Source organism: Pseudophryne corroboree, chromosome 1, assembly GCF_028390025.1.
Source record: "Pseudophryne corroboree isolate aPseCor3 chromosome 1, aPseCor3.hap2, whole genome shotgun sequence".
In the NCBI taxonomy this organism is placed as follows: Eukaryota; Metazoa; Chordata; class Amphibia; order Anura; family Myobatrachidae; genus Pseudophryne; species Pseudophryne corroboree.
The window spans coordinates 451,714,625-451,736,294 of NC_086444.1; the positions used below are offsets into that span (position 1 = coordinate 451,714,625).

The window sequence follows — 21,670 nt, forward strand, 5'->3', positions numbered from 1 at the left end:
AACCTGATCGGAACTCCCTCCCTGTCTACTGCATGTACTTTGCAGGCTCCCAGGGGGGGAAGGGGAAAGTGGGATGGGGGTAGGGTGAGGCAGTGGAAAATACCGTGTTCAAAGATAAGGCATAATCAAAACCATGGGGAACTTTGCGGTGTATCGTTATGCGCAAAGACCTCACTTATCCCTATCACCCCTGTGTATTTTAGCTAGGGGATTCTGACGCTCCTTCAGCATTGCCCCGTGACCTACCATTTCAATTGAGTCTGCCCTGCTACAGAATTGTATGTATACCATATGGTGCATAGACCCTAAACAGTACAACTGCTCCTGCAGCTTTGCCCTAGTTTATGTGAATAACTCCCTCCCTGTCTACTGCATGACCTGTGCAGGATCCCAGGGGGAAAGGGCGATGGGCAAGCGGGAGGCGGTGGAAAATACTGTGCTTTTGAAATGCAAGTACTGTATGAGTCTGAGTCCCCAGTAGCCTCCTGCTACCTCCATCGCCCTTCCCCCCTGGGAGCTTGCACAGATCATGCAGTAGACAGGGAGGGAATTCAGGTCCTGTGCAATACACAAACGCCGAAGATCTACTGTACTGTTTTGCTCAATTTGTTGGGTCAGAATACACTCATTTCTACTCATTGCCGCTGTGTAGTTGCATTTAGCGTAAAGAATCGCTCCTGCAGATGTACTCTGATTTATATGTAACTTGTGTGCACCTTTCCATTGACTGTCTTACAATGAAAATAAAATAATACAGTGTATTATTACAATAAAAAAAAAAGAAGGCACATTAGGTCTCGAACCCTGGACCCTCAGCATGGGAGGTGGGAGCCTTCACCCCTAGCCCACGATGCCTCATGAGAGATTCCCAATTTCATGTGTAAAAGTACTGCAAACAGCGCCCGGCCCCCACCCCATTGGTGTTGGTTTATGCCTTAGAGGACTCGGACACTCGCATTTGTAAAGCACGGTATTTTCCACCGCCTCCTGCTAGCCCTCCATTCCCATTATGCCTTAGGGAACTCAGACGCTCATGTATTTTAAAAGCACGGTGTTTATACATTGTACTGTACATTCTTCCTTTTACACAATTATTTGCGTCTCCATACACATACAGTACTCTACAGTAGGTCACCATCTTTATCCACCGCCTCCCGTTACGCCTACAGTATTAACATTACAGTCGTCACTGACCAATTGCCAGAGCTGTACAGGTACAGGTAGATCAATCCGCCGCTATACTGTACGATCGAAAGTACTGGATTAGTGGAGCATTAGCCACCCGGTGGTGGAGATGTGTAATGCATGCTGAGTATCTAGATCGCCTCAACGCGCCTGCCTGTGATTAAACTCAGCTATCGCCTTAGCGTGACTAAACGGACGTCTAGGCGGAGAATCGGTCAAGACAAAGGTGGCTACATCTGTAAATCCGAGCAGAAACCGGTTTCCGGGCCCTCAACATGGTTTGAATGACTGTCCCAGAAAATCCTTTGGCCCTCAGGACGGAAGCTTCAAGAGCCACGCAGTCAGCGCCAACCAGGCTAAATCCTGATACACACAGGGGCCCTGAATGAGGAGATCCAGGTGCTGTGGAAGTAGAAGGGGACGTTCTATCGAGAGACCCTGAAGGTCTGAGAACCATTGCCGTCTTGGCCACGCGGGAGCAATCAGAAGTAGGATTCCTCCTTCTTGCTTGAACTTCCTTATTACTCTGGGCAGGGGCGACACCGGAGGGAACACGTATGGCAGCTGAAAGTTCCATGGAATTGCCAGTGCATCCACGAACGCTGCTTGAGGATCCCTTGTCCTTGCTCTGAAGACGAGAACCTTGTGATTGTGTCGAGATGCCATCAGGTCCACATCTGGAAGGCCCCACTTGTCCACGAGTAGTTGAAACACTTCTGGATGGAGGCTCCACTCTCCGGCGTGTACGTCCTGACGACTGAGAAAGTCCGTTTCCCAGTTTAGGACCCCCGGAATCAATACTGCCGATATGGCTGGCAGATGGCATTCCGCCCACTGAAGAATCCTTGCTACTTCCCTCATTGCCATGCGGCTTCGAGTGCCGCCTTGACGATTGATGCACGCCACTGTGGTGGCGTTGTCCGACTGTACTTGAACAGATCTGTTCTGTGTTAAATGCTGGGCCAAGTTCAGTGAGTTGAACACCGCCCGCAGTTCCAGAATGTTTATTGGGAGGAGAGACTCCTCCCTGGTCCACCTACCCTGAAGGGAGTGTTGCTCCAACACCACGCCCCAACCTCTCGGACTGGCATACGTCGTCAGAAGGACCCAGTTGGAGGTCCAGAAGGGACGACCCCTGCTCAATCAATGGTCCTGTAGCCACCATTTTAGTGACAGACGGACCTCCGGAGACAAGGAGATCATTTGCGACCTGATCCGGTGAGGCAGGCCGTCCCACCTGGCAAGAATCAGCTTCTGCAGAGGGTGGGAATGGAATTGAGTGTACTCCACCATGTCGAAAACCGACACCATGAGACCTAGCACTTGCATTGCTGAATGTATCGACACTTGCGGATGAGATAGGAAGCATCGAGTTCTGTCCTGAAGCTTCAGGACTTTCTCCTGAGACAAGAACAACCGCTGGTTGTGAGTGTCCAACAACGCCCCCAGGTGCACCATGTTCTGAGCGGGGACCAGGGAACATTTCTTCCAGTTGATGAGCCACCCGTGGGCATGCAGAAACTGGATAGTCAGATCCAGATGGCGTAGGAGAATTTCTGGGGATACAGCAGGATCATGACCCCTTGACGGCAAAGTACAGCCGTCATTACCGCCATGACCTTGGTGAAGACTCGCGGAGCCGTGGTCAAACCAAAAGGTAACGCCTGAAATTGGTAATGGAGGTTGCCAACCGCAAACCTCAGGTACTGCTGATGCGACATTGCAATGGGAATATGCAGGTAAGCATCCTGTATATCCAGGAAGACCATATAATCCTCAGGTTCCAAGGCCAGAACAATAGAGCGAACAGTTTCCATACGAAACTTGGAGACCCTCACGAATTTGTTCAAGGACTTGAGGTTGAGAATGGGCCGAGAGGACCCGTTCGGTATCGGGACTAGGAACAGCGGTGAATAGTACCCCTTGTCTCTCTGAGCCAGAGGCACCTGTACTACCACTCCTGTGTCCAGGAGGGACTGTACCACGGAATGAAGAGTGTTTGCCTTCACCTGATCCAAAGGGATGTCTGTCAGGCAAAATTGATGAGGGGGACGATTCTTGAAGGATATGGCATAACCTTGAGTGACGACTTCCCGTACCCAGGCATCTGAAGTGGTCTTCAACCATTCCTGGGTAAACCCTAGAAGTCAGCCCCCCACCCTGGGATCCCCCAGAGGGAGGCCCGCCCCGTCATGCAGCAGGCTTGTCAGTTTTGGAAGCAGGCCCATTTAGGTTTGGGCTTAGTGGGTTTGGAAGTGCGAGCCTGTTTCGGGTATGCCTGACCCTTTGCTTTCCCTGAAGGAAGAAAGGAGCGAAAGGAAGTACTCTTAGCCTTCGGCACCGAAGGAGCAGTACTAGGTAGACAAGCTGTTTTAGCAGAAGCTAAGTCAGCCACTATCTTGTTGAGGTCTTCTCCGAAAAGAATGTCTCCCTTAAAAGGGAGCACCTCCAGAGTTTTCTTAGAGTCCAGTTCCACAGACCAGGACCGCAACCAGAGAATCCGGTGAGCCAAAATGGACGTAGTTGAAGCCTTGGCCGCCAGAATACCGGCATCAAAAGCCGCCTCCTTAATGTAATGAGAAGCTATGACAATATATGACAGACATTGTCTAGCATGATCAGAAACGTTGGAAGGCAGCTCAGCTTCCAACTCCTGAGCCCACGCTTCAATAGCCTCTGCAGCCCAAGTCGCTGCAATGGTGGGCCGATTCGCAGCACCAGCTAGGGTGTAAATCGCCTTTAAACAACCCTCCACGCGCTTATTCGTCGGTTCTTTCAGAGATGTGACGGTAGTTACAGGCAGAGCTGAGGATACCACCAGCCGCGCCACGTGCGAATCCACTGGCGGGGGTGTCTCCCAAGTTTTACTTAGCTCCGCCGCGAGGGGATAGCGAGCCAGCATCTTCTTGTGAGGTGTGAATTTCTTTCCTGGATTTTCCCAGGATTCCTGACGTATGCCAACTAAATGGTCAGAGTGAGGTAAAACTTGTTTAACAACTTTCTGTCATTTAAATCTGTCCGGTTTCTTAGGGGCAGTATCAGGCTCTGGGTCATCAGTAATTTGAAGGATTAACCTGATAGCCTCCAACAAGTCAGGAACATCCACCCGTGAAACAGATTCCCCATCAGAAGTATCAGAATCAGTGTCTGTGGGGTCAGTATATACGCCATCCTCATCAGACGAGGTGTCTGGGACGTTGGTGGATTGTGAGGAAGTAATGGCCCGCTTAGAGGACCCCTTGGTCTTAGGTGGACGAGGGTGAGATTTCTGTTTAGTCAGTTGTTGGTTCAATTGCTGTAACTGAGTGGACAGTTGATCTGCCCATGGCGGATTAACCGCAGGGACCATAAGCGGTTGTACTGGCACAGCGTATTCAATAATGTGGAGAAAGTAGCCCAAGGTGGATCTTTTTGAACCCCCGTTGCTACAGTCCAACTGGGGGGTAAGGAACCCTCGGAACCTGAACCCTCTGCTGCTATATTTTCCTCAAATGTGTCTGCAGCGTCACCACCACGCACTGTGGGATCAGCCCCAGCTTCGTCGCCCTTGTAGCTGACATATCTGAAAGCTCAATCCAAGGCAACCCAGTACAATATCAGCAGCACAACACCTGAGAAGAACCCCCCATGTAGTGTATTAGCACAAACAGAGAGTTCCAGAGGTATATGGTGACTAAAAATCACAGAGAAAAATACACAATAAGTATATCTTGTGAAACACCTATATTAAATATAACCCTGATGACGCACTTAGCCCCCTCAGGTTACAAAATATAGGGATAGCAATCTGAGTGAGATACACGAAATGGAGGTCACACAGCAGGTATATGCACACACACATAGTCACATTGTACAATGCAGAAATTATAACATGCTATAAAACTGCACTGGACTAGCAATACAGAGTAATACTAAGTATAGCTATACACTCAATAGATATATCAATGCACAGTAAAGACTGGATGTATATCACAGGGTACTTGTACTAAATAACTCTGACTAAGGGGGTCATTCCGAGTTGTTCGCTCGTTGCCGATTTTCGCTATGCTGCGATTTGTTGCTAATTGTGCATGCGCAAGGCACGCAGGGCGCATGCGCTTAGTTAACTAAAAACTTAGCAGTTTTGCTGTGCATCCTGCGGCTCTTTTCAGTCGCACTGCTGATCGGTGAATGATTGACAGGAAAGGGGCGTTTCTGGGTGGTAACTGAGCGTTTTCCGGGAGTGTGCTAAAAAACACAGGCGTGTCAGGGAAAAACGCAAGAGTGTCTGGAGAAACGGGGGAGTGACTGGCCGAATGCAGGGCGTGTTTGTGACGTCAAACCAGGAACTAAACGGACTGAGCTGATCGCAATCTGTGAGTAAGTCTGCAGCTACTCAAAAACTGCAAAGAATGATTTATTAGCAGTTCTGCTAATCTTTCGTTCGCTATTCTGCTAAGCTAAGATACACTCCCAGAGGGCGGCGGCCTAGCGTGTGCAATGCTGCTAAAAGCAGCTAGCGAGCGAACAACTCGGAATGAGGGCCTAAATGCACTGTTTCTTAACTAACACTGTCAGCAGACATGTAGAAAACTTGTGTCCTGTAAAATGCACAGCGCTGACATGCAAGCGGCTTTACAGAGGAGGATTTGCCCAAACAGTCCCAGGATCAGCTCAGCTTGTCCCAATGGCGCCGAAACGCTGACAGGGAGTGAGGGAGAGAGATGCAGCACCAGGGTGGGAACATTTACTCTAAATGGCGCCCTGGGCTGGGGGAGGGGCTACAAGTCAAAGCCTTATCTCCTTGCTGGACTTAACCACCGGGTACTGTGGGTTTTATAGTAAACGGTTTTTAGTAAAACCAACCTGTGCCCTTGCCCTGGTGGTCTATTGGGGTCCCTGTACTACCACAGGGTCCACGCCAGCGCGTGCAGCCCGCCTCCCACCGGCCGCGCCAGATCGCGATTTCCATCGGGTCCCGCCTAGGGGACCCACTTACCTCCTCCCTGAGTGCGGCCACGCAATCCTGGAGAGATGCGGTTGGGTGTGTGACTGACAGATGAAAACCGGAGCCTCCGCTGTAAGTACCCGGCAACCAGGGCGCGGGAGTATACAGTGCCGCTGGGGGAGGTGATGGAGCTGCAGCAGGAGATGTCTGACTGACATATAGCACTTCTAAGTGCCTGTGCAGCGCCCTTGAAGTCTTCATTTTTCACTTAAAAAAGCTCTTCTGAGGGCTGCTGGAGCAGTCCACCTGTTGTTGTATGCCTGCACTGCATGGTACCAACTACAAAACTGAGCTCCTGTGCACGGAGGCGGGGTTATAGAGGAGGCAATGCTGTGCATTCTGGGAACAGTCAAAGCTTTTAGCCTATTGGTGCCTCGGATCAAGATCCTACTCTACACCCCGATATCATTCCCTGTGGAGCCCAGTGTACCCCGCAGCAGAAATAACCTTTTTATTGCTTATGTTTATTACAGCTATCTATGGGTAGTTATCTGTTGTTTCATCACCATACAGTGGTATACCCAGAACCTATTTCTGGCACATGATTCCATGTCAATGTGCAGTAGTATGCAGTAACTATGAGTATGATAATACAGCATTAGTGGACTCATTGCTCCAGTGTCTACTGAGTTACATGATGTCTCAGTGAACGCAAGGACTAATTATACCGACTTACATACAGCAATAACATGTACAGGATATAACATCATTTACTCAATGTTTGTTTTCTTTTTCTCTACCTCAGCTCTCCCTGCTCCATCGTCAGTGAACGTGTCCAGTGTTTGCACAGTGATGTATTTTAAGTCCTGTATGCCCATGCGACGCTGTCATGAAACCTGTGAAGTTACTGGATCCTCTAGGTATCGCTGGTTCCACAATGGCTGCTGTCAGTGTGTGGGACCAGACTGCTATGGATATGGTGCAAAGGATCAGCTATGCCAACAGTGTCACCCTAAGGGGATGCTGCCAGCTGGGGAAGCCGATGCAGCATAGTACTGGAAAGGGCAGCAACAGGGAGAGGGAGATAACAGGACATGTGAGATGAGATGAAGTGAGCTACTGGTCTGCTATAGGTGCATCACTTCCCCAAGTGAATTTAATTTCAAGCTCTGAACGTAGAAGGCTTATTTGTGGCCCGGTATAAAATTCTACTTTAGAATGTGTACATAATATATAATATGTGCATTATAAACTGCAGGCCCACTATAAACTGCAGGCCCACTTCAGTGTTTGGAACTGTCCCCAAAACATCAACCTGCATCAAGCTTTTTGAGGCTTCACCTGACAATGTATATGGTGGGTAAGTGAGCTGTCCCTTCAAAGTACAACTTACAAACACTTTATGAGCATTGTATTAATTTAAATGTGTGTTATTATCTTAATAGTATACTTGGGTCAGCTCTATCTGGGTGAAATGTATCAATCCTTACAAACACTGAAGAAGAAGGCAAGCGGAGGTCACCCATAGCAACAAATCACCTTCTACCTATCATTTTATAGAATGCGCTTAAAAAATGCTAGCTTGAATATTGGTTGCTATTGGCAAATTCTCCATTTGTCCATTTCTTGACTGTTTACAAGGTTTGATAAACCTCCCCCATTTTATGTCTTAAATTAATCATGAGAGTGAGGGGACATCCAGACAGTCTTTACTATTATTCACGTGTGTGTGTTTAAATGCTTGAAATGAACAATGAAATTGGTTTTTCTAGTGTAACTTGAACGTACAAAATCTATTTTGTTAAAACAATAGGAAGAGACACAACCTCTGCTTTCTGATATGTGATGGGAAAAGCAAGTGCTTTTGTAGGGAGAGAAGCAGCTCCTGCAAGGCATGGAACACTTTCTCTGAATACACACTCTCTCCGCCTATACTGTATATAACCTATTCTTGTCCTGCAAAATAATAAAGGGCTAAATGTAATAGCCTCCGAGTTGCCGGAGGCGCGGGACTTTCTGCATAAAGGTTGGTTTCGCCTTGTAAATGATTACAGCTTTACAAACCGGGCACACTTGCAGTAAGTCCCGCACCTCCGGCAGCTCGGAGGCTATTACATTTAGCCCCCAAACGTCTTCTGGCATGTGGATGTAAAAGTGAGTGCACTCAAGATCCTAATCTGTCCACTACTTTTGCAGCCCAGAGACGCTGCTATATAGTCCTGCAAGTCCATGTGCTCTCTGATAGAACCAGGTGCAAAAAACATAAGCACTACTTACTCTTTTGTAAGTGAATCTTATTTTCATTTTTTTAAAAACACATAACTGCATGTTTTAGAGGATAATAAAACATTAGTTGTAGGGCAATAAGAGCCACGGCCAGATTGACAACTCCAAGACACAGCTGGTGGGTTTAGCATAGTGTTACAATGTATCTGTAAAATTAGCCTCCTAGCATATTGACTGGAGGACCAAATAAGTTGACACAGGGGTCTATTCATGAAGTAGTGAAAAGAATGGAGAAGTGAACCAGTGGAGAAGTTGCCCAGTTGCTCTGTACAATTTTAAAGTATGCAAGTTATAAATGTTATGTCAGTGCTGATTGGTTGCCATGGGCAACTTCTCCACTGGCTCACTTCTCCACACTTTTCACTGCTTCATGAATAGACCCTAGATACAAAATTAATGAATAGCGTTAAGAAAGATACTTATAATAAATGGGCATTTTACGCAAGAGTCCATGTTATTTACTGGACCTACATTATCTTAAAATTTCAATGACAGAGAAGTAAAAAGAAAAAGGCCAACATCAACCTTAACATACTTATGCTATTAGTGGGATGCAGTCAGGATCTTGGCCGGAATACGACCCTATTCTAAATGCCGACACTGGCATCCAGAATGGGTACACCACCCCCACGCAGGAATACTGATAACCGGGATCCCGAATGAGGACACACCGCGCCGCAAGTCAGGTAAGAGGTGGGTGTGGGGGAGAGTTTAGGTTTAGGCTGTGGAGGGGGGCGGAGGGTTAGGCTATGGGGGGGAGTTAGGGTTGGGCTACGAGGGGTGGGGGTGTTAGGTTGCAGGGAGGGAAGGTTAGGCTATGGGGGGGGGGAGGGTTAGGTCTCGGCAGCATGGATAGTAGGTTAGGTTTAGGCACCTTCGGGGGGGTGGTTACTGTTAGGCAACAAGGGGGGAGATTAGGGTTCGGCTGCAGGGAGTGAGGGTTAGGGAGAGGGGGGAACACACCTTACTCACCCCTGTTGGCTTCTAAAACATCGGGATCCCGGCGTTGTATTACGACCGCCGAGATCCCATGCGACGGCGAATCATACTGATCCCCTATTGGTAATATTACACCTCTTTCTAAATACAGAGTTCCCTCCCTCCGTTATATGACTGCAGAATACCCTGACACAGCATAACATACTAGTGGAAGGCTGCCATTTGCTCTGCCTTACTATCTTGTCATAAAGCGATATACTGTAGGATTTGGATATAAATACAAATGCCCTGCCTGTCATACAAGGAAATGATTAATAATGTGATATCTGCTCTGTGCTCACTAATGCTAAAAGCACATATGTGGGGATTTAATAAAGGGCCTCTTCGTCATACTGCATGGTGTTTGGCAATTGAACCGCATTATTTCAAATTGGCATTCTAAGTTTTACTAATGGAAGGAATGCAAATTGGGCATTGTATTCAGCTGTAAATTAGCCAGAAAAGAAGCAGTTAAATACTGCATGCCATTTCAATATGATGCGAATAACAATAAATGTTTCTGCTTCTAAGGATCTGTATTATCCGGAGTCATTCTGTATACTGCAGCTGATATCGTTAGAATATATTTTGATACTTGAGTTAAGATATCAGCAGTTGTCTGTTAGTGCATGGCAAGTATCTCTCAGGCCACTCATCGGGGGTAATTCAGACCTGATCTTAGCAGCAATTTTGTTAGCAGTTGGGCAAAACCATGGCCCTCATTCCGAGTTGTTCGCTTGCTAGCTGCTTTTAGCAGCAGTGCAAATGCTAGGCCACCGCCCCCTGGGAGTGTATCTTAGTTTAGCAGAAGTGCAAACGAAAGGATCGCACAGCGGCTACAAAAAAAGATTGTGCAGTTTCTGAGCAGCTCGAGACTTACTCCTAGCTAGCGATTACTTCAGACTGTTTAGTTCCTGTTTTGACGTCACAAACACACCCTGTGTTCGGCCAGCCACGCCTGCGTTTTTCCAGGCACACCTGCGTTTGTATCTGACATGCCTGCGTTTTTACACACACTTCCCGAAAACGGTCAGTTACCTCCCAGAAACACCCATTTCCTGTCAATCACTCTGCGTCCAGCAGTTTGACTGAAAAGCGTCGCTAGACCTTGTGTGAAACTGCATCGGCTTTTGTGAAAGTACGTTGCGCATGCGCACTGCGCCTCATACGCATGCGCAGAAGTGCCGCTTTTTTACCTAATCACTGCGCTGCGAACGAAAGCAGCTAGCGATCAACTCGGAATGACCACCCATATGCACTGCAGGTGTGGCAGATATAACATTTGCAGAGAGTTAGATTTGGGTGAGTTATTTTGTTTCTGTGCAGAGTAAATACTGGCTGCTTTATTTCTACACTGCAATTTAGATTTCAGTTTGAACACACCCCACCCAAATCTAACTCTCTCTGCACATGTTATATCTGTCCCCCCTGCAGTTCACATGGTTTTGCCCATCTGCTAACAAATTTGCTGCTACGATCAACCCCGAATTACCGCCACTGTCTCTGACTATAGACTTTCCATTGCAGGGATTTGTGAGAATTTACATTTCTTAGAAAAAATATTTCAATGGCCATAGTGGGGTCAAAGTTCACTTTTACTGCTCAAAGAGACAGTTTGCACTGAATCGAATCATTGTAGCCACACCCCCAGTGTACATTGAAGGTAATATTGGCATTGCACGGACATGGCTATGATGATGTGAATGCGCAGCCACATCCTCACCCACTGCCTCTTCCACCGCATCACGCCCTTCCACGCCTCCTATGATAAGCCACCTCGCCCACCGGAGTACCAACCTGGCTGCCCACTCTCAAAGGGGGCAGCCATAAAGTCAGCAACTATGGACGACATATCAGTGGTCTTCCTCAGATGCTTTGGGCTTCGCTGCTCTCGATATGCAGGTTGCAGCCCCCTGACTAGATTCCTATGTTCGAAGGCAGGCAGTCAAACTAGTCCCTGTGAGGTGAACTGGAAAGTAGGAGACAGAAATGGGTGAGAACCAGATGGGCGAGGAATCAGGTCAGAATAGCTGAAGTCAGAACCAGGAGGTCACTAGAAGCAGTACCAAGGGAGTAGGAAGGCAGAATCACAGTTTCTGACAGTTTTATACATCAGGGACCTCCCTCTAATAGAGCTGCAAGATTTCTTAAGAGTAGCGGTGAGAGCTGCAAGTAATGCCCCCTACACACTCGGCAGCGGATACGGCTGACGGGCGACGCGGCGGCTGGGAGGAGGGGGGGGGGACTGAAGTTTCTTCACTCCCCCCATCACTCGGCTCCATAGCAGTGCATGCCAATATGGATGAAATTGTCCATATTGGCCTGCATGTATAAGCGACGGGCACCAATGATGAACGAGCGCGGGGCCGCACATCGTTCATCGTTGGTTGCTACACACTGAACGAGAACTTTCATATCGTTAAGGGAAATCTGTAAGTGTGTAGTGCCCTTAACACATATAGCAGCTGGGAGGTAAGATCTTATCCAGCTTAATAACTCATCAGGCTAGCATCCACACTGCCACTTCGTTGGCTGCACAATTTGACCGCAGAGTAACACAGTGAATTTGGAGTTATTAATTAGGTATTTTAATACCCTATAAGTGGAACTTCAATTCAGTATACTGGAACATTAGTGTTGCTTCTAAAATGGATTTTAAAAGTTCATCTGAACTTTGACAGCAATTTATGAATAGACTACAAATAATTCTTGTTAATATAGTTTTGGATTCATTGTGAGCTGGGAATATTTACATCTCATAGTTCTGCATAACATTATTGCATGACAACTATTCACAGAATAACCAAAGAACTTTTTTCTGCATATGAACTGGTTAAAAATAATACATTTTTCTAATAAGGTTCTTATATTATTTGATAAGACAGCGTGTATTAAATCACTAGCCATGTGTAGTTTATATTGTATTTTATAAACTGTCATATTAATTGTTATCTGTATTCAGCGTTTCTTTGAGTAATTAACTCAATATAATTATTGCCTTGCAGATCCCCAATGGAGCCATATAAATAAACCATAAAAATAATAATAATAATAATGCACAGAAGTATTACCCCCATCCCACCAGAATTCAAATATTTATTCCATCCCTAACAATGGGGGTAATTCCAAGTTGATCGCAGCAGGATTTTTGTTAGCAATTGGGCAAAACCATGTGCACTGCAGGGGGGACAGATATAACATGTGCAGAGACAGTTAGATTTGGGTGTGGCGTGTTCAATGTGCAGTCTAATTTGCAGTGTAAAAATAAAGCAGCCAGTATTTACCCTGCACAGAAACAAAATAACCCACCCAAATCTAACTCTCTCTGCACATGTTATATCTGCCTCCCCTGCAGTGCACATGGTTTTGCCCAACTGCTAACAAAATTCCTGCTGCGATCAACTTGGAATTACCCCCATTATTAACTAGTGGCCGAGAATAAATATTTAGGGATAGTTTAAAAAAAAAAAAAAAAGAAATACACATTTGCACCTCCGGTCATTTTACACAAAAAAATAGCTTTTATACAGAATGCTACTACTTAGGCCAGGCATGTCCAAACTGGGCCCTCCAGCTGTTGTAAAACTACATATCCCAGCATGCCCTGACACAGTTTTACTGTCAGAGAATGCTAAAGCTATGTCAGGGCATGCTGGGATGTGTAGTTTCTCAACAGCTGGAGGGCCGCAGTTTGGATATGCATGACTTAGGCCTTTGATCCAATTGACAGACAGTTGTTATATGCTTAGATTTTCTCTACCACTATAAAATATGATTTACAAAACCACCAGGGACACTGCTATTGCAAATACATTTATTTTTCTAATGGACAAATTAATTGATTCATTCCTAACGGTAAAGATTTCCCTTGCTGCGATCACCAAAAAGAAAAGCAATGTTGAGGACAGCTGGGTTGTCTATTCTTCCCACCTGCTATCTGCATTAGTGACCATCCAGATTCCACTCCTGCATCCAATCTTTGCTCCTCTCTTGAGCTGCATGTATAGATGACAGAAGGCCTCACTATCGACCCGCGGATCGTTAACGATATATGGGGCTATTCAGGTTTGTTAGCAAACCAAAAAAGTTAGCAATTGGGCAAAACCATGTTGCACTGCCGGTGGGGCAGAAATAACATGTGCCGAGAAATGTAGATTTGGGTGGGTTATATTGTTCCTATGCAGGTTAAATACTGGCTGCTTAATTTCTACACTGCAATGTAGATTTCAGTTTGACCCCCCCCCGCCCCCAAATAAATAAATATCTAACTCTCTCTGCACGTTACATCTGTCCCACCTGCAGTGCAACATGGTTTTGCCCAATTGCTAACTTTTTTTGGTTTGCTAACAAACCTGAATAAAGCCCACATTGCGTACAGACTTGATGATATAATGAATGGTCGTTATTGGCAAAATTGTTTCGAATGTTGTCTAGTGTGTCATAAGCTTTATGTTTATATTGTGTAAAGAAGTACCCTTTTATGTAATTTCCGTGTTCATAAAGTTGTACAGTAAAAGGTGTATTTTTATTTCTTATACACTGTAGTCTATATATAAAACAAAAACCTAAATAAACACTGTTGCAATAAAATGAGGAACAGGTGGATTTATTAGAAAACACAACACCTGAAAGTCACACTGTATTTAACTAAATGTTCTTTTATTATATATATATATATATATATATATATATATATATATATGTAAATGTACAACAAACACCTGTGATGATTTTGTATATATATTTTTAGGCCATGTAGATTAAACGTTAGAAATTGCCTTTTTGGGCATCATCTTTAGTGTGGCAGGGAATGCTAGTCCCACAGCAGCTGAAGGGCCGATGATGAAGACCCATGGTATTGAGTAATCCAGAAGCTTCGACATAGTACAAAATTAATGGACAACACGAGGAAACATGTATTTGTCAAAGAACCTCTCCTTCCATGTAGAGCAACAACAGAGCTGCACGGTGGTACAATGGTAAGATTTGCTGGCTGCCTCACAGCACTGAAGTTATGGGTTTGAGTCTAACCAGTGCCCTATTTGTGGAGTTTGCATGTTTTCCCTGTGGGGTGGTAATCAGTATGCCACCTGTTGGGATCCCGGCGGTCAGTATACCGGCGTCAGAATCCCGACACCCGGCATACCGACAACTGTCCTCCCTCTTGGGGGTCCACGACCCCCCTGGAGGGAGAATAAATAGCGTGACGCTTGGCGAGCCCAAAAGGGGCTCCTTTGTGCTCGCCCCGCTGCCGCCATGCCGGCAGTCGGGATCCATCCGCCTGTATGCTGGCCGCCGGGATCCCGCTCGTTGGCCACTCATACTACACCCCTCCCTTTGCTTGCATGGCTTTCCTCCAGGATGCTCCAGTTTCTTCCCACAATCTAAAACCAAGGGGCCTAATTCAGAGTTGATCGTAGCAGCAAATTTGTTAGCAGTTGGGAAAAACCATGTACACTACAGGGGGAGCAGATGTAACATGTGCAGAGAGAGTTAGATTTGGGTGGGGTGTGTTCAAACTGAAATCTGAATTGCAGTGTAAAAATAAAGCAGCCAGTGTTTACCCTGCACAGAAACAAAATGACCCACCCAAATCTAACTGTCTGCAAATGTTATATCTGCCCAAAACAGACAGGCCACCCCCCCCCCACCGAAAAAAAAGTCTACCGCACTCCACGCCTATGTGAAGTCACCACGCCTATGTGAAGTCACACATTGTGATGTTACATGTAGGCGAAGCATTGCGGACCTACATGAATGATTCAAGGAGAGCTGATGCACAGAGAAGGCTTATTTTAAGAAGTCCGTCCGGGGCATCAGCCTGCTGTTGTTGAGCAGCCTGGTACAGCTCTCCAGGTATTGGCAGTAGGAGCCAGGTGTGGGCCCCCCTATCTGTAAGGGCCCGCGGGACTCCAGACCTCGCAGAACCCCTCTAATGGCTGACCTGCACACCTGCAGTGCACATGATATTGCCCAACTGCTAACAAATTTGATGCTGCGATCTACTCTGAATTACCCCCAATGTTAGGATACTTGGTTTCTGACTATAATTAACCCATCGTTTGTATATGTTCCCATATAGTAGGGAACATAGATTGTACTTTCCACTGGGGAACGAATTGATGAGAATAACAATATTCTCTGTAATGTACAGGATACTGTACAAGTTAGGAAGTAAACTTTGGGATTGCATGGTGTTTGAACAGTTCCCACAGTTCTTTCAGACTGAAAAGGCATAGCAGACCATGCAGCTGCTATAGGGCATTAATGTGTGGAGCATGGTATTGAGGCCACATATTGACACCATGTGATATATTTCCCAACTGTCTCTTCTCCCCCCTTGCACATGGCCTTTGTCCTCCCAGCTGACAAACGTCAAGCCTGCTGTATTCATTCCCACATGGTCAATTGACAAGCTGAGAGGTCATCACCTTTCAGTAAAAGAAAAACTATGCACCCCTGCAGTCCCGGTAAAAAAGAATTCAGTGTATTTAGTCAACAGTCACCATGTCGACATTGACAAAGTCGTCATGGTTATAATGTCCACACTAATGAAATGACATCAAGGTGACAATGTTGACAAACCATTTTTCAGGTACCACCAACGCCAACATTTTCAATTGTTGACATTTCAACCATGCCCACATCATAACATTTGGCATTCTGATGTTGACACAGTGAATGTTGTCATCCTGGCTACATACCAACAAGAGCATATATGTTCTTTAAATACACAGTGGAAGAGAGCAAGGTTCTACAGTGTTAGCTAGACATGTAGATTACCTAATATTTATTCATTAAGACAGTGGTTCCCAAACTTTTTTAGTCCAAGGCACCCTTTGGGTCTCCCTGACTTTTTCAAGGCACCCTTACGCAAAAATAATTACCAAACTGTCCCTTTTTAAAGTACTTGGGTCAAAACAATGCTATCAGTATTTAGATGAGGAAAAAAATAACTTATTAACTTGTTTGTAAAAAAATAAACATAAATCCAAGAAAAAATATATTTATTTAATTTGATTTCTTTTAAAGAACAATTGACAGCACTCATTAACAGGAATAACATCAAACAAAATAAAACAACAACATGTAGGCAGTTATTAGAGTGTTCAAAAACTACAGCACTTATTAATGGGATATGTGAGCCTGTTGTGCACTGCACAACTTTTCAAACCTTGGGATCAGCTTGGACACTGCCACCCTTATTTCCTGTTCCACATTGATTTTTGAACTGTACTTGCTTTTTATTACAGCAACTGCTGAAAACCCAGCTTCACACAAATATGTTGTTGCAAAAGGAACAAGGATTTGCTGTGCTTTAGCACTTAGCATTGGATATTCATCTTTAATGGATATCCAAAACTCTTCAAGTCCCATGCTGCTGAATTTTACTTTCAAGGTCTTGTCACAGGAGAGCTCGATGAGTTTTTCTTCTTCTACAGAAGAAAATTCGATTGGGGCACTAGTATTGAATGGATCCTGGATCCATACAAACTTTTCCATATTTTCAGGAAAATATTTTTCAAACCAGCAACTGAGGTTTGTTAGGTGCTGCTCAAAAACTGATTTAAAGGGGGGCGTGGCCTAGCGGGACTCTGGAGTGGTTGTATGGTGCCTGAGCTCCTGCTACGAACCAACTAATTAAAGCCCTTTTGGGTGCCCACATACCTGAGATATTGCCCACAGTGCACCCACAGGACCCCCACAGCGTGGGGAGGAGAGTTGCGGAGCCGGAGTGCAGGCCTCTCCTGCACTTGCGGGTTGCGGCCTCCACCCGGGGTGAGGCCGGGACCTAAATTTAGGGGCCAGCCGACTGGACTCCGGTGCGCGCCGGGCGCCACAGCCCGCAATAGCTGGCTACACAGACGTGCCCCCGGCCTGAGGAGCCTTGCTGGGAGCAGCAGCGGAGGCGAGGAAGAACCCCAGGAGTTGCGGGCTAGCCGCCGAGACGAGCTGCGGCCCTGCTCGTGAAAGACCCGGTGGCGGCGGCCATCTTGGGAGAGGCGGGCGGAGAGCAGCGGAGGCTGAGAACGCCGTTGGCGGTGGACACCCCACCCTTGGCGCCTGACCGTGGGCTGAGGAGACTCTATAGGGCCCCCAATTGAACTGACGGACCACGGGCGGCGGTGGAGGAAGGTTGAGGCCCGTTTGAGCTGTGGTGCGGCGGCCATCTTGGAGGAGGCAAGGCTAGCTATAGAGCCCCTGCAGATTCTTTCCAGCATTGCACAGTTACAACTGAGGAGCTGGGTGCTGTGTATGTGCTGGGAGCTGGAATATAGTGTGCATTCAACACCTCATACCTTTACAGGCAAAGTCAGCATTCTATAAGCACTGCCTGACCCTCATCCACTACATAGTGCACCGGAACCCCCTGGTGGTAGCCCATATACAGCATCCCCCACACCTGCAGAACAGGGGCACTATTTGAAGAGAAAGAGATATCTTTGGCTCCTTGAAGTGGTGCAAGCTCCGGCACATATAGAATGTAGACCCCTCTTCAATGAATCCTCATCGTCACTCCCCGCAATCATTTTAGCTGAGGTAAACACGCACATGGCGTAAGAGGATACCTGCCGTCCTAGACCTTAGACAGAATTCTCCTTTCTACTGGAACCCTCCCATTCACTCAAAGTATTACATGATGGCTCCAAGAAAGAATAAAGCCTCCAAAGCAATCTCTCAAGTTGCCTTTTTCAAACCTTCCCCATATCGAAATAAACCTCAGGGCCCTGGATCTTTGGCCTCCGGGTCAGATCTCCCGCCCACAACTTCATCGCCCATGATGGCTCTATCTTCACCCCAAGATCCCCACCCCTCTCCCCGCCTGGAAGACAGCGAAGCCTTAACGGTGGGCACCATGAAGCTATTGCTACGCCAGTTTAAGGATGAGGTGGCGTCCGAATTTCGTACTATGCTGCAGTCTTGCCAGCGGTCCGTTGAGGAGTTAGGTGAGAGGACCGGACACTTGGAAACCAAGATGGGGGAGGTAGTGGGATCTCATAATACTCTGATCGATTCCCATGATATTCTTGAAGGGGAGGTGGCGGCTCTGCGGGACAAAGTAGCGGACTTGGAGGACCGCTCACGCAGAAATAATCTCAAGCTCCGAGGGGTACCGGAATCCGTTTCTAATAGCAGCCTACATGACTATACAATCGAAATATTTAAGAAGCTGCTACCCTCCGCTTCATCTGCGGACTTGATATTGGACCGTATCCATAGGGTCCCGAAGGCCCGCAGTGCTCCCGAAGGAGCGTCGAGAGATGTTTTGATGAGAGTCCATTTCTTTCATATCAAGGAATCCCTACTTAAAGCAGCTAGACCTACCTCAGATACGGCGAGTGCTATGGGCCGGCTTCAGCTTTTCGGAGACTTATCGCACTACACCCTCACCAGGAGACGTTCCTTTCAGCCTGTCACCGTCGCCCTTAGGAAAGCTGGAATCGTATATAGATGGGGTTTCCCCACACGTTTATTGATCTCTAGAGAAGGATCCACTATAGCAGTGTCTTCGGTCGAGGACGGTTTGAGACTTCTTCACAAATGGAATGTAGCTGGAGACCAGGGGCCCGACTCTCCTGACCGCCGACTTCAGCCGGACTGGTCGACGGTTGGAGAGTAGGCCCTTATCACAGCGGGGTTTTCCCTGCCATCGATAACCATGTATAAGATTAGCATTTACGTATGATTATACTAACCTCAGGGCTTATTACAAGTTATAAGCCTGGTTAATACATGCTTTATATTCCTTAGACTAAGGTACGGCAGGGTTGTTGTTTATCCTTTTGTTCTTTGTTTCTTATTTCTCCTTAAAGGTCGTGATGGTTCCACGGGCTCCCGGACGGGTCTGTATGCTCTTCGCTGAGCCCTCTTATTATTGTTGTATCTACAGTATTGCTCTGGGCCAGTTCCGGGACCCTGTGACTCATTACTAACTAACACATCATTCCATTCCTAATGACACCATGTTTATATGCCATGTGCGATTGTTTATACAATTTACTAATACTATGCTTACTTGATTGCGGGTAGGTTGGCCACTAACCTCCCAACTTTGCTTGGTGAGGCGCTGTATGTTTTGGCGCCTTACTATGACTTCGTCTCTACACGGAGTTGACTTTCCTTGTTTTGTGTGCTATATTTCTCTCTTTTCCCTCTTTGTTCCCCTCAGTACGTCTCCTTTTGTGTCCTCCCCCCCCCCCCCATGACTATTTTCTTCCCACACATGTGTTCAGGGAATTGTACCTTTTTATCACATTTCTGGGTTTCAGCGAACGAGCCGCCTCCTGCTTAGTTCATTATGGTTAACTTGGTATCACTGAACGTTAAGGGATTGAATTCCCCACAGAAACGTAAACTGGCCTTATCCTCCTTCTATAAAATGAAGGCGAATGTGGTCGCCATTCAGGAAACCCACTTTAGGAAATTAGACCCTCCTAGATTCTATGATAATCACTTCCCTACCTGCTATATGGCCAATGGGCCCGTAAAAAAAGCCGGAGTGGCTATACTAATCTGTAATAATTGCCAATTTACTCTAGAATCCCAAATCGCAGACCCCGAAGGAAGGTACTTAATATTAATCGGAAAGCTGGAAGATACTGTTGTCACCCTGGCCTCCTGCTATGCTCCCAATTCTGGTCAACTCTCCTTTTGTAGGAATCTATTCTCCCTGATACAGAAACACGCTAAAGGTGCAGTCATGCTATTGGGGGACTTTAATTTAGTTGTAGACCCCTCTGTTGATAGATCTCACCCCACCGGAAGTCCCTCGGCTAAATCCAGAACTCCCCCTAATAATACCCTTGGGCTTCGACAACTACTAGGAGAGTACGAACTCTACGATGCGTGGAGAACTAAACACCCTACGGTTAGGGATTACTCCTTTTATTCGCATGTCCACTCCTCATATTCTAGAATCGATCTGGTATTAACTGATAGCAGATCACTACCGGCCATTATAAAAATTGACATACTACCAATGACATGGTCGGACCACTCTCCGCTTAAGGTCGTGTGGAAGCTTGAGGCCCGTAGAAACACTCCGAGCCCTTGGAGACTAGGAAATTTCTTGTTAGGCCATCAAGAAGCTTCACTTGCCATGCAACAAACACTAAGGGTTTATTTAGAAACTAACAAACCTGAAGACACTTCAGTCTTTAACAATTGGTGCTCTTGTAAGGCTGTAATGCGGGGGGCCGCCATTCAGGCCGCTTCACGGCTGAAACGTTCACAACTTGCTGAACGAGCAGAAGCCGAGAGCTAAGTTGCAAAACTAGAAATAACACATAAAGCCGACCCACATAATAGAACTGCCTTTAAGCTTTTGCTGGCCGCAAGGGAAAGGGTGAACACTTTTTCTCTGCGGGAAGTACAACGCAACCTAGCTCGACTAAATCAGAGATTCTATGTATTTGGAAATAAGGCAGGGCGTCTTTTGGCAAGGAAACTGAGAGGTAGGCGAGCTAAGGCCAGAATCCATTATATTTATTCTCCCACAGGTTCAAGAGTCTCTGACCCATTTAGAATAGCAGATACTTTCGCATAGTATTACTCCCGACTCTACAACTTACAGTCAGACCCCGATACCACCCAACCCATTGAAGCTGAAATTCAGTCATTTTTTAAAAATTTATCCCTGCCGACACTGAACTCCGAGACCTGCCTGTCCCTTAGCTCCCCCTGGACGATGTCTGAACTTGAGGCAGCTATTAATGGTCTTCCACGAGATAAAGCACTGGGCCCAGATGGTTTTCCATCTAATTTCTACAAAACTTATAAAGAAGACTTGACTCCAGTGTTATTGGCCGTCTTTAACGAGGCATCAGAAACTGGGAGGTTCCCGAAAGAGATGCTCGAAGCAAGGATAGTAGCTATCCCTAAACCGGGTAAATCTCCCGCATCCGTTCAAAATTACAGACCAATAGCTTTGTTGAATACAGACGTCAAACTCTTTGCGAAGTTAATCGCTAACCGTCTTTGCCCCTTACTGCCTACCCTTATAGCTGCTGACCAGGTTGGATTCGTCCCGGGCAGGCAGGCTCCGGACAACACTCGGAGAGCTTATAATATCATTGAATATTGTAATGTTAATAGAACACCCCTCCTGGTCCTTTCATTAGACGCTGAAAAGGCGTTCGATAGGCTACACTGGGGGTATCTAAGATCAGTTCTGGGTAAGTTTGGATTTCAGGGTAGGTTTCTAGATTCCATCTTTGCATTATATTCTACCCCCTCCGCCAAGGTATATGTTAATGGATGCCTCTCCAGGGGTTTCGAAATTCTAAACGGCAC

At 46.4% G+C, this 21,670-nt stretch overlaps 1 protein-coding gene across 1 annotated transcript in view; it reads left to right on the forward strand.

Annotated features, from left to right (window-relative positions):
* LOC134892613 (twisted gastrulation protein homolog 1-A-like) overlaps positions 1–9,125 on the forward strand; it is a 34,585-nt gene extending 25,460 nt beyond the window's left edge. Inside the window, exon 5 of the mRNA XM_063913623.1 lies at positions 6,918–9,125. Within this exon, the coding sequence (XP_063769693.1) occupies positions 6,918–7,165 (248 nt within the window). The 3' untranslated portion in view covers positions 7,166–9,125. The remainder of the gene's footprint in view (positions 1–6,917) is intronic.
* Positions 9,126–21,670: the final 12,545 nt, after the last annotated feature.